Source organism: Hippopotamus amphibius, chromosome 9 (genome assembly GCF_030028045.1).
Source record: "Hippopotamus amphibius kiboko isolate mHipAmp2 chromosome 9, mHipAmp2.hap2, whole genome shotgun sequence".
Lineage (NCBI taxonomy): Eukaryota > Metazoa > Chordata > Mammalia > Artiodactyla > Hippopotamidae > Hippopotamus > Hippopotamus amphibius.
In genome coordinates this window covers 12,297,203-12,311,223 of record NC_080194.1, presented here as the reverse complement: position 1 = coordinate 12,311,223, position 14,021 = coordinate 12,297,203, and the positions used below count along the sequence as shown (strand labels likewise).

The following is a 14,021-nucleotide window of genomic DNA, read 5'->3' as shown; positions in this document are numbered from 1 at the left end:
GGAAAAGTGGCGCCTTCCATTCTTCTCAGGCCCGCGATCTCAGGGGGGTATCCCATGTGGGTCAGCTTGCCCCCTCTGTGCGTTTCCTTACAGATAGCCCCTTGGAGAGAAAGCCTCTGGACCAGGCTGAGCCTAAGGAGGGAGAAACGAGCAGGTTTTCATACGGCAGGTGAGGGGTCGCTGAATGTTCTGCAGGATCAAGTCATTCATGTGTTCCGTTAACCTTCCCTACAGGGCATCTGGGGCTGGTACCCTGTACCATGTGTCCCCAGTGCCCTGCACAGGTTCTGTGGCATGACAGGTGCTCGGCAAACATTTAGAGGATGAAAAAGTAGCCTTACACGTTCACTTTAAGATACAACTTCCGGTGGGGCTTGACTTGAGCTCATTAGCTGCCAGGTTCTCCCATGACGGCCACAGCGGCAACGTTTGGTTCCCAAGCAGGGACAATGACAGCCCTGGAACTGGAGCTGTCCACTGGGAAAGAGCCCTCCGTGTCACCCCCACCCCCGGGTCCTTGCTCCTCTCTACTCAGCAGACTCGGCCCAGCCCGCAGCTGCAGTCAGCTGCCTGGGTGCCGCCTGCCAGACCCCGGGGCCAAGAGGGCACTGCGTGCCTGACACCAGGTTCCCACCCCCCAAAACTCTGATTTAATTGGCCTGGGGCAGGACCCACGTGTCTGTATTTTGTAAAAGTTCCCTTGGTAAATCGAATGACCAGTCTGGCTTGAGAATCACCAGGTGAGCGGACGAGAGCATAGATTCCAGAGTCAGGCCTGCCTGGCTTCAAATCGGGGCTGTGCTATTTCCGTCCCGTGGGCTCTACGTAAGTTACTTATCGAAGCCTTGGTTTCCTTACCTGTAAAATGGAAATAATTGTTTCTAACCTAAAAATCCCGAGGATTCAAATAAATAACCAGGGAAAGCAGCTAACATCATGCTTGGCACAGAGTGAGTGCCCAGTAAAGCTAAATATGCACCATTATTATTACTGTCCTTTGTCATCCTTCCTCTACCCTACAGGCCACCTCATGGTGCTCTGCCTTCTAGGACCTCTGCCTGCAACCAAGCACTGCCCTGCATTTCCCAGGACAGGAGGAGTTCAGCCTTGCAATGACAGCTCCCGGCCCTGTCCTCAGGCTCCCGGGTGGTAGAAACTGGCATCACCAGCCCCAGGCCAAGCCGCCTCCCAGCAGCTAGCTGTACAGCTACACTGGCTGCAATAAGTTGAAACCTGGCTCCCGTTTCTCAAGGTCTAAAGGTCATAACTGTTGGCACGACCACAGGACCACAAGGAGGAGAAGTCAGAAGAGTCCCTGATAGCATCAAAGAAATCTTGTTGAGGTATCATTTCAAAGGCTCAGCAAGGTAGACGTCATAATCATTAATCACATTTAAGATTGTTTCGTTGTTACTGGCATAGAACCCTTGGTAGCACATTTCCAGCCAGAATGCAGGCAAGAAAGTTGAGGAAGGAATAGGAATGCCTACTAAGGGTTTCCTGAAAGCGAAGCCAGGAACAGAGAGGCCTTCCGAAGGTTCAGGAAACCATGCAGGCAGCAGAATGGTAACTGGAGGAGGAGTCCCCGGACACGTCACTCCAGGCCCAGCTGTGGGCCATCAGTCTCTCTCAAAGACCAAAGAGACACGTGCCGGCAGACAACTCTGATCAGGCATCTAAAAACTTGGGCTGCGTTGCACCCCTGGGTTACAGGCAGACAGCCGCTTGCTGTTCTTCCCTGCCACCTTCTATTTTCTAGGCTTCGAGATAGACATGAAAAGAGAAGACAAGATCTCTAATCTTTATAACCAGCCCATAAGGGAGGCATTTCCATTTTACAGCCGAGGACACAGGCTCACGCAAGTTAAATGATTTGTCCAGTGGCCCGAGCAGGACTTGAACTGGGGTCCCTGTGTCCCAAATGCATGTTCTCGATCACTGCGATGTTGCTCTTGAAGTGTGGTCTGTGAACTGGGACGGGTCTGTGAACTGGGACGGGTCTGTGAACTGGGACAGGTCTGCGAACGGGTGGTTCCTGGTTCAGAAGTTCATTACAGAAACTTAGAGTGGGCTTGAAAAAACTTCCAGAGCAATCTGACAGAGTGATTTTATGTCTATTTAATAATAAAATAAAATGGCTTGCATCTTACCTGTGCTTTACTTCATGTTTCTCAACATTCCTTTTTATTGTATTTTATAAAAGTTTTAGTTTGCAACAGAGCTGGGGGGATGCCATCCCTGGCCTGCAACCACAGTGAGTTTCAGAAGCTGTGGCCCGAAGGGGCTGTGCTCTTGTGGCCTGACGGGGCTGTGCTCTTGGTTTGGTACAGCTGGGCACTCAGAGCTGCTTCTGAGATGTCCTTGTACTTGAGGATCAATTGATCCGAAGCCTGGTGAGACCTCAGTCTGAAGCCCAGGAACACCCATGAGCGTGAGAAACAAGTCTTCCCTGCGGTGAATCACGAGAGCCCTGATCAGAGCTGCTACCGGTTCCCTCTGGTCTGTCCAACCTGCACCAGGAGCCACCGAATAAACAGAGCAGGGCAGAGCCTGGGATCCAGCACCGGCTCCAAAACGAGGCCCATACCACCTGGCTCCCTTTAAGAACTGTTTTGTTCACTTCTTATTCTCTCCCATTTACATTCTTATAGGTAGAGAGAGACAGAGGAAAATACAAGCACCCGAGCTCCCTGGGCAGCTGGACCTGATACAAGAATGAGACTTCTTGACCTACCTGGCAGGCTGGTTCTGGCGAGGTGCAGGGAGAGAGTGGATGTTAAACCCGGGCTAAACTGTAAGGCACGAGGTGCTCAGCGCCAAGCATCACTGGCCTCGTTAAGCTCTTTAGTCTCGAAGAGAAAAACTGCAATATCTGCCTCCACCTTCTCCTCCTCCCTCCTTCACAATGGTTATCAAAAACCCTGGTTTCAGAGCAAGGGAGCTTGGGCATCTTGGCACATGACACCACAGCCTGTTCAGCTGTCAGCAAAAGATGCTCTGGGGATCCTTCGTCCCTTAGGCCTGAGGAGTGGCTGAGCCAGGATGAGGACCAACCTTAGGTGGGTTTTAGGAGGCAAAAACTGGACGATAGAGAACCCTTCCCCCCCCGCTCCCACCCCCCACAAACAAATACATGGCTCAGGTTCTATTCTCATCACTAGTGATACGTACAGCAGGGATACAACAGAGAAAGTCTCATGAAGCTGAAGTTCTAATCACATGAGAGAGATGGCCAACTATTCACAAGTAAATATATCATAAATGCCAAGTGTCCATTAGTGCTTTGAATGAACCAAAGCCAGAAGATGGGAGGCAGAGGAACGAGGGTGGGACCCCTCGTCTCCGGAGGATGCTCAGGGAAGGCCTGTCGAGTAAGTGTCATTGGGCAGAGACTTTAAGAACGTGCCATGTTTGGACATCTGGAGGAAGAGGTCACAGGCAGAGGAACAGGCAGCGTGAAGGCCCTGGGGTGGGAGCATCTGGCCAGCAGGCCAGGGTGGCTGGAGCACAGTCAGCAAGAGAGGAACAGTAGACCAGGAAGCCAGACCATATGTCCAATCCTGGATTTCACTGAGTGTGTTGGGAAGCCATGGGGGTAACGGAGAGGATACTGAGCAGATGAGTGACATCATACAATTTGGGTTTTAAATATCCCTGGTTTGGGCTGAGTTGGTAGCCCTGGAAGTGGTGAAGGGGGCACATTAAAACCTGGGATAGTTTTAGAAGGCAGAACTGATAGGACTTGGTCCCTGGACTGAATGGCGAGGACAAGCCCTTCCCCTGAGGGAAGTTCCTGAATACCCCCCTTGTGCCTGACTGTGGACTGTAATGGGCACAGAGACCACTACAATAACAGGCTCTATGATAAAAGTCAAGATCAGATTCAAATCTTGACCTCGGCTGCCCTGAGATGCTGGTGGCTGGGCTACTGGCCACATCTAGGAAGCCCACAGCCCTAAGTAATTAAGAACTTTGCTAAAGCCAGACACAGCAGGAGTCAAGCGTCCACTCTGTTTCTTATTTGCAGCCTGACCTGGGGAAAATGACTTTTCTTCTCTAAGCCTCAGTTCCCTATCAGGACATACCCTACTGAGCTGTTCTGCACAGTAGATGAGATCACGTGACGAAGATGCTTCATACAGTGTCTTGCACACAGTAAGTGCTGACTTAATGTTCAAAATGCAAAGCAAAACCAAGGTGCTCTCCAGTGAACTGAGGCCTAAGTGTGTCCCTCACTGTCCTCAGCCCAGGAGAGTTCACCGAACAGACTGTGCATAGCCCCAAAGACAGCCCGTCACCCAGGAGACACTCATCTGCTAGGGATCAAGCCACACACTCAAGCCCACTACCTGCAGGGTCCCCAAGGGGCAGGGGACCCACGTGGCCATGCTGGAATGCCCCTAGGAGACAGAGAGCTGGAAGTCCTGCTTTCTCTTCCAGCCCTATTACCAATCTGCTCTGTGACCTTGAACCAGGCACCTTCACTTCCTGTCCTGGGAAGGGAAGGAAGCCTGGGGGGAGGAAGGGAGGAAGCTGTGTCCTAAAGAAACAGAAACCTTGCCATTCACTATTCAGGGGCCAGAAACCTCAAAGAATTCACCAGCAGAAAAGGCTGGAGCAGAGTGAAACCCCATCTGTTTCCACCCTGTGTGCTACGACCCTTGGCACGTGTCCCCGCCCTCTGCTGGGTGGTCTCATGACACCGACAGAGAGAACGAAGGGGGCAGAGTGTGCAGTTGGATTTCTCAAATAACTGGGATAATGAAAGGGAGAGATCTGGAGGCGCGGGGACCTCTTGTCTCCTAACATGATCTTTTGAAGCAGCTGTCACACAGTAATGACCCCGACCCAGGGATGCCCCGCTGTGTTCCAGAGAGCCTTGACGTCCTGGGAGCTGCCCAGGGTACCGCAGGGCTGAGGCCACTGATCACGCCCTCCTTCAGCCAGAGAAGCTCTGCTTTTTCCTTTCTTTTTCTATGTCGAGGTTTCCGGAGGTGCTCTCTCTCAAATACTGGTTGTAAATTCAGAGCCTTTGGCTCCAAGCAGGTAAAATAAATGAATGAGACCAGCCAGCTATGCGATACCGAGGTATGTGACAATGTAGTGAATGCTTCCTGTCCCCTAAGCTGCCATTCAGCTCCCCTGATCGCTGCCATGCAGGAATGGGCACAGCGGGGCCAGATCGTCTGATTTCTCTAGAGAAACCAGAGATCCGAATTTGGATGTGATTAAATGCACCTGCCGGCCAAACCACACATGTCTGGCCCTGAAGGGTGCACGGAGCGTTCAGAGAAGGCAAGAAGCGTGGAGGAGGAGGAAGCCAGGTCCCAGAAGGCGGGCTCTTTCCCGCCTCTCCTTTCCAGCCAGCGGGCTGCGGGCGCCCCACTTACTCAGCTCCGAGATGCTCCCCACGCAGGTGGCCAGGAGGGCCTGCTCCAGGGTCCGCAGCTCCAGCTGCGCGTAGGCATCGGCGCGCTCGTCGTGGCCCAAGGACCCGGCGTTGTAGGGACTGAAGTACGCGGGGAGGGAGAGGACACCTGTGGGGAAACACGGTGGACGGCGTCAACGAAAATCATCAGTAAACAATCAATGAGACCGGAAAAGAGGGACGTCCCTGGTGGTCCAGTGGTTAAGAATCTGCACTTCCAGTGCCAGGGGCGCGGGTTCCATCCCTGGTCCGGAAAGGAAGATCCCGCATGCTGTGGGGTGCGGCCAAAAACAAATTAAAAAAATAAAATAAAATAAAGAGCTTTATTTGAGCCCAAATAAGCTGCCCAGATTACTCTGAGAAACTGCTCAGGAGAAGCAGGGTATTCAGCATAGTTTAATGTCTTGTCAGAACAAAGAATATTAAACAGGTCAGGGTTACATTTCTTCAAGCTTTGAAAAAACAAAAAGAACAGACCAGCACGTACATAGCGAGTCAGTGTGGCCTTAACACCTGGGAAAGGAGTTATCCTCAAAAGAGGACCAGTGTCAGCATCCCAGTAAGAGGGGCATTTAATCTTTATTTTTAACAGAGACATTATTCACTTCTGGTCAATGTGCCCTTTTTTAAATAATTAAAGCAGATGTACAATGTATGTTTGATAGGCCATAAACAGGCTATTTTCGATAGCATAAAATTCAAGTTAACTCATGTATAAGCCAGAATGACTTCCCTATATCTCAATATGCGAAAATGCCTTTTATCAACAAGTCACCCAAGGACGGAAGCAAAGCTCGAAGGCCAGAGCCCTGTTCCCCTTCTGGTCAAGTGGGGGTGATGGGCGAATCGCCAGGCTCCACGTAGGACAGCTGACTTTTAACTGTGGATGGTGCTTCGGGAGCCAGGATGGGGCAGCCCACCTGTCGATGCGGCTTAAAGCAACTGGAGACCATCCTTTCCGGGAGCTGCACGAGGAACTCGCCTCCGGAGGGAGGCTCATGGGCCATACAAGCACCTCTTCCTTCCTTCCTTCCCTCCCTGTGCCACGGGCTGACGAGTCAGAGTGCCCCACTAGGCTTCAGGATTCCCGGGTGACAGAGAGACCTGGCTTTGTCTTCCCAGAGCTCAGGGGATGCGGCATCAGACATAAATGTCCACCCTGCTCCCCCAAAGGGCAGCACCACCCTTAGAGTCCGTCCACTGCGCCATGCCGCCCCCTCCCCCTTCCTTCTTCAAGCCCAGTGCAGGACGAGGAGAAACCACAGAGAAAAGGATGCTGCCTTTCCCCATGTCGGGAAGGGGATGCGTCCCAACCACTGGCCAAGGCCAATTAGTGTTTTTCATTAGCACTTCGACAACAGAGGAGCAGAGCTGTCAGAATCAATCCCAGAGGGTGACAGCCTGTAAATTTCTCCAACTCACTGTGTGGCTTCTTAGAGAGCACCAGAAAAGCAAACTCAGACTGGCTTAAAATCACATGTTGGTTCCTAAGAGCTTGTGGCCACAGAGATTCCCGACTTTTGGTAACTGCTGCTTCATCGATCAAGGTGTCTTTGTCTAACCCAACCCCCTTGAACTTTTTTTTTAAAAAGCAAAATACCCACAGGAATTTCATTAGTCACTTTTGGGAAAATCTCTTAAAATTCCTTGCGATAACTGGAGAGCCCCTGGGATGTGGCCAAATCCGGGCTAGAATTCCCTGTCCTGCACACAGAAACGTCACAAGGATGACAACAGCCATAGGTCCTGCAGCAGAGAGGTTAAGATAGGGCCTTGGAGCTGGAACCTTTGGGTTCATGATTCTGGCTCCGTCACTTAACCAGCGGTGTGATCTCGGGCAAGTTACTTCACTTCTCTGTGCCTCAGATTCCTCACGTGTTAACCAGAAATAACAAAAGTTACCCAGCTCATGGACTGACTGAGTTGTCGGATGTCAACGCTTGGACTGGTGTGAGGCTCAGAGTAGGTGCTCTTTGGGTGCTGTTGCTAGTATTTTTCCTGTGTGCTGGGAATGCAGGCTTTGTGTACACGATCTCATTTATTCTCTCCACAGGTGGACGCTGCTCTTCCCATTTTCGATATCGTGCCCAGAGTTTGAATAACTCGCCCCACCAAGTGGGAGAGCTAGGATTCAGATCCAGCTCTGACTGGCTCTAGAATGTATACACTTCGCCCCTCTGTGAGCCCAGATTCAATGCGCACACCGCCAAGCTCACCTATGGCTGTCCCGAGTCAGGGCTATTCCTGCTCGGTTCGCCCACAGAAGTCCTTGTGCTGGACCTCGTGTGCTTCTCTTTCATGGGCCAAACGCACATGGCAGCTTCCTGCTGCCCAAATCCTGGCAGCCTTCTTCGGCCACTCTCTAAGTTCAGCTGCCGGTCAGCCCTGCCCTCCTAGCCTGCCCTCTCCCAACCCAGCCTCCCTGCCCTCCTCTGCGCTGCCTCGCTGCCCTGCTGTGTGGCTGAGACCTGCCTCCCTGAGTCTGCCTTCGACCCCTCCAGGATGGCAGGGTGACTCCCCATCCAGGCACAGACTCGGCAAAGCAGGGCATCAAAGCACTTCCTCAAAGCTCTGTTTCCAGTGGGAGTAGGAGGGAATGACTAGGTTCACCCTGCCCCCAGCCCTGTCCCAGAAGCGGAACCTCTCCCTGACAGCTGAGGACCCAAACACATTAGGAAGAGCTGGCTCTGAGCATTAAAACCAAAGACAACCCTCCCACCCGCACCCTCAACTACAAGCTCAAACCCGTGGCAGCTTAAACATTTGGGAGGGTTTCCAGGCATTTATAGGTCCTCACTCAGGACCCGCTCTTCCTCGTCTCTTCATTATTAATCCACAGAAACAACGCTGGGGACATGTGGATCACATTTACAGTGCTTAGGGCAAGGGAATAGGAAATTCAGCTGATTTGTCAAAGGATTCCCAGAGAGAAATATTATGTCAGTGGACCCAGTAACAAGAGCTGGCAGCTCCATGAATAATAGTTCCCATTTTCCCAGTCATCACCCACCCCAAAGGCTTTCACTTAATACTGTGGCAAAAGTAATTATGAGCCTATTATTAATAACAGTAATTGACAGCATCACAGCTTTTTCATACTACCGTTTGCTTTTAAGAGACTTCGAACACTGAGGAGTACGTAACTTATTCTTCCAGCAAGAGAGGTAAGGCGGTCATTATCAGTAATAGCCACCACTGACTTTTATAGAGGGCTCACTCGTGCCAGCACGGTGATAACTTTATATGCATGATCACACTGAATTCCCAAGGCTTCATGAGGTACTGTTACACCCATCTTACAGATGAGAAAACTAAGGCCCCCGCTCCCAAAGTTAAGTGACCTGCCCAAGGTTATTAAGGGTCGGAAACTGAACTGGGGCTAGAATTGCAGCCTCTTGATTCTCAAGCTGTTGAACTGAAGTGATGTCCTAACTTTGGCCCCCTTGTCCTCTAGTTAAAGAGCACAAGGATATTTGCGAGAAATGACGTTCTGTTCTGTTTGGGCCTGGGGTTTGATAGGAGGAAATATAAAGAAAGACCCAGAAACACAACTTTCTTTTTAATATGTCTCCAGGCACCGCCTGTCAAAGAAACCTGGAGGCCTCGCATAAAGCTCTACAGACTGAAGGCCGCCTCTTATTCCCTCTGATCTTTCTAGAATGCAGTTTCACAGCTTGCCTTCCGAATCTGCCCCTTAAGAAAGCCTTTTCTTTTGTCAATGCAAAATTCTTCTCTCTCCCACCTAAGCCTATTCCTCAGCCATTCTCACTGGAGATGGAAAACATTTGCCTTAAGTTCTTTTAACACGTCAATGCCTTCTTAGCCCCACAGAAATTTCCAGCTTTATGGGATGGGCCCAAGGCAAGGTCACTCTGGAAAAAGGGATTTCCAAAAAAAAAAAAAAGGAGAGCAAAGCAAAGCAAAACATACCCCCCCCCCCTTTACTAAAATCCTTGGAAAAAACTGTTTATTTCAGCCATGATGGAGAAGAAAGCATGCTGGAATGAAAGCTTTATCCCTTTATTAATTAATAAGGACACCCCAAATCAATCCCTGCTGAACTCTGTAGAAGTTACAGAGAAACCCACAGGCATCACTCAGACCGGTGCTGTGGAATGAGCGGCTGAGTGTGAGGCAGGGAAGCAGGAGGCACGACCCGGGTATCCTCCGCCTCCCACGTCTACAAAATCAGCCTTTCTGTTGAAATAGTGTTCCAGCCCATGTGCTCTGACCGTATGTGGAGCCTCTATCAATCTACACAAAGAACCGCAATCTTCCCTCGCTCAGTCTTCTCAAGCGGGTTGCCCAACCCCTGTGTCTGGGAACTCCTTATCTCGCTCCCCTGAGCCTCCAGTCCCTTCCCTGAGCACAGCTGCCGAAGAACAGACCTGTGAGTCATCCTTATCAACTCTCTCCCTCCTTCCCCACACATCCAATCAACCACCAAGCCCTCCTGCTCTCATCACCTTCGTATCTCAAAAATCTGTCACTGCCAGTTCAGGCTACCATCTTCCCTCACTGGATACTGCAGTAGCTCCTCCCCTGTCCCCTCCCTCCGTCTCACCCCATCCTGTCCCCGACAATCCCTTACTCGGGTCACGCACTCTTCTTCACTTTTGCTTTAAACTCTCCAACGACTCCCCACTGCCCTCACGAAGAGGTTCAAACACTTTTCCACAGTTAAGAATAGATAATATTCTTCTTTCTTTCTATGATACTTAGAGATGAAAATAATTCTGCCAGTAAATGGGGAAATTCCCAGCACCCCTCAAGAAACCAGCAGAGTGGAGAAACCTACACACACCTGATCCTGGTTTCTCCAAGCTGTTTTGGTCACCTGGCTCTGTTCCAGCCCTGGGCTCCTTCCCAGGTGATTCTCCGCTAGTGCCCAGAGAGGGCGCCAATGAGTCAGATGGGAAACCCAGTGCCCAGAAGACTGGCAGGCCCGCCTTCTTGCTGGTTGCCAACCAGGAATTCAACCTGGGTTTCAGCTTGCAGAGGTTGCTGGCTTCTCTAGCAACAAACCAGAAGCCAATGGACTGCATACTGGGTTGACAAACCAGACTTTTAGTGCTAAGGTTTTTCAGAAGCAGGGCTAAGCCCAAAGGCCAAATCGATGGGGATTTCAATCTCTTCTCTGTAAGACTCGGGGGTCAATTGGGTGGCCTCTCAAGTCTGCTCCAGCACTGGGATCTTACACTCCAACTAGCCCTTCTGTAGGCTCTAGCACTCAAGTGTATCCCTTAAAACCTTCCCCCCACTTTCATTCCACTATTTAACTTCTGAATTGTTGACAGCGGAAACAGGCCCTGTTAGTATTATTTCCTGTGAGTTAATTTCCCCTCAGTTATCACAATACCCCTCCAACACACACAATACACACAAAATTGTAAATGTAAAGATGTCCTTTGTGAAAACTGGATAGATTTACACTTCAGTTTTTCTAACCAGTCATCAAAACGCCATCAAAGACGGTAACATAACTGTACCCCCAACTTGACAACCCATTCCCAGGGCTCTCCACAGCCTTGCAAATGTTCTTTTCGGGGCGCTGTGACTGCAGTGGACCCAGAGACCTGTGCACGCCCAAGGGCCCAGCACCTTCCCCCAACACCCCCAAGTACATTCTCTAGCCACGCGGCTCAGGGAAGCTCATTTGTGAAGACAGCAAAGGCCACCGCCTGGCTCCTGTTTCTTTAAAATGAAACTCAGGATGCAGAGAATTACTCTTTTACTGCCCTTGAGAGGAAACTTGGCCGGGCATCTTCTGCCAGTTTTCTTAGGAGCTGCAAGCCTGGGTGGGGTTCAATCCATCAGCTTCTGAAAATAAAAATTTTATTGCCCCACTGAACAGTTTCCAAATAGCCCACAGAATCCAACTCTTTTCATTTTTTTAAAAAGTGTTTCCATTCTCTGAAATGGAATTTTATATATAGTACGTTTAATGCCCAGTTGTTAGTCACACTGAAACAAAGTGCTAAAGAGTTAAAGCTGGAATATTTTCCAGAGAGACCCAAATGGAGTATAAGGACAGTTGACTCCAAAAAAAACCCTCACTTCACTGAATGGCATTTCTCCTGATATTCGAAGTCCGATGAGATTTGGAGATGGGTGACAAAGCAAGGGAGAGACGAAGGAGATGAGGAGGAAACCCAGAAGTGGGATGAAATCTGCTTGACCTGGTGAACTGTCAATCATCCCTGCAAAAATGATTCATCAAGAGTAATCGAGGGACTTCCCAGGTGGCGCAGTGGTTAAGAATCCGCCTGCCAATGCAGGGGACACAGGTTCGATCCCTGACCCAGGAAGATCCCACATGCCATGGAGCAACTAAGCCCATGCGCCACAACTACTGGGCCCATGTGCCACAACTACTGAAGCTCACGTGCCTAGAGCCTCTGCTCCACAACAAGAGAGGCCACCACATTGAGGAGCCCGCACACCACAATGAAGAGTAGCCCCCTGCTCGCCTCAACTACAGAAAGCCCGTGTGCAGCAATGAAGACCCAATACAGCCAATAAAATAAATAAATTTAAAAAAAAAAAAAAAGAGTAATCAAAAGCTCATGTAATTCTCAGCCAGAACCCACCTAAAGATGAGATCACCATACTGTAAGACTCAAGAATTCACGTGAGGAGCAACGATTGGGAGACAGGACGAAAGAAGAGTGGGGGTCTAAACTGAGTTAAGGAAGTGGGTTTTAACCATGGGTTCGTAATGAATGGAGATGGGCGACCCCGAACCAAGTAGCGCTCTATGCCATGAGTGGCATTTGAACCCACGTGAAGACCCTGGCAGTGGTCTAGTACTATCAGCTAGTACTCTTACCAGTCCCATTTACCAATGAGAGACATTGAGGTTTAGATGGGCTGGGTCACTTGGTGAAGAGCAAGAGAATGGCCGAGGTGGGATTCAGACCCGGCCTGTCCATCCCTGGAGTCCACGGGACGCTGCCCATTCAAGCCCAGGGACAGAAGACTTCCATCACCACTCACCAGTCCAGTTAGCACTGCCCCTCCCCCTTCTTCTTCAAGGTCAGGAAATTAAAAGTAAACATAATCACGCTCTGGTTAACACCTCACTCTAACTTATCAGAACACCACCTGCTGAAGGTGGTCTTCCGGTGAAGAGAGGCTCAGAGGGCCAGGAGCTTACTATTAAACTGTGAAATAATAACGCATATTTATGACTGGCCAGGAAGCCAGGGGCCAGAGAACCCAGGGTGAGTGAGATCAAAGGCTGTTGAAGTACAAGACGCTTGTTGCCAGAGCCCCCAATTCTCTTTAAAAAGATAGCTTAAAAATAAAAAAGGTAAAAAGCAAATCTCACAGTGAACACTGGGCTGGGATTCATCTCTCTTTGGAGTCCTTGACAGCCTTGGGCCGGCTGGTGGGGGTCCTGCTTGGGGACCTGGCCCTGGGCTGCCTCTTTTCCCTCCAGGTGACAGCAGCACCTCTGACCTCAGGGCTGGCTCACCCAATTCGCAGGGGGACTCCAAGCAGGGTGAGGATTTAGATGGGGAGACGGGCTACCATAAAATAAAAGCCCAATAAAGCAGCTGGGGTGAGCCCAGAAACTCTGCCGGCAACGCTGGCTCACCGGCCTTTGGGTGGTTTGTTTAATTAAGGTTCACATCAGTTCCATCCGCGATCCAGAGGATGGATATGCCCATAAAAGAACTAGTTGAGTTCATGGATGGCTGCTTACTTTTTTCTGAAGTAAAAAAAGACCTAGCGAAATGCAGCCTGTTCGTTGCCATTTCCCCCCTTTGCAAGAATAAAGTAAAGCCAGAGGAACCAAGCAGATCAATGTCAGGAAATTAAACCCGAAGGTGAACTCTGGAAAACTCAGCAACAGTCACAACATCGGGCAGGACGGAGCGGAGAACTCACACGTGGACCACTGAGCTTTTTTCTGTGGAGAAAGATCTCCGTTGTGTTTGGAATACTTTTTAAGAGATTCTGGGTGGCCTCTCTCCCAAGTATTGATGTAACACATCAACAGCTTGAGTGACCCAGGAAGCATAAGTCTTGGAACTGCCACCTCTTAAAAAAAGAAAAATCCACCTCATGACCATGGTCCTTTGTCAAATGTCGTCCTTGACCCATGGTGGCTGAGCACGCCAGTTCCTGTGAGCCAAGGATAACATCCAGCCACTTTTGTATAAAGGCAGCAACACATTTAAAACACAAATACACACAGTCATCACCTTAAAATATCAGCCCTTCCCCCAACCCATGCACACAACCACCAAGGTGAGAGTGGGTCTCTCTATGCTAGGGCTATAAAAATGTTTTGAACTACTATGCTTTCTAAACTTTTTACAAATATGATTTATTAGTATAGTCAAAAGTGATTGTTATAAAGGAAACGGGACGTGGTGGGGGAGATGTACTCAGAGGGAGATGAGGGTGAGAGAATGTTTCTTCAGAGCATAGGAATGGCCACCATTTCAAATACGGCAGAAAGTTAAGTAAAATTAAATTTTTATATAAGGAAACAAGTGAACGTTTAAAAAAATTACTATGCTCTAATTACCTATAAAAAGCCCAGAATGGAGGTCATCTAACATAAAAGATAGTTATTTCTGCA

General features: G+C 49.8%; 1 protein-coding gene across 1 annotated transcript in view; it reads right to left on the bottom strand.

Annotated features, from left to right (window-relative positions):
- ABTB2 (ankyrin repeat and BTB domain containing 2) overlaps window positions 1-14,021 on the bottom strand; it is a 173,927-nt gene that overhangs the window by 40,034 nt on the left and 119,872 nt on the right. Inside the window, exon 2 of the mRNA XM_057747787.1 lies at window positions 5,391-5,537. Within this exon, the coding sequence (XP_057603770.1) occupies window positions 5,391-5,537 (147 nt within the window). The remainder of the gene's footprint in view (window positions 1-5,390; window positions 5,538-14,021) is intronic.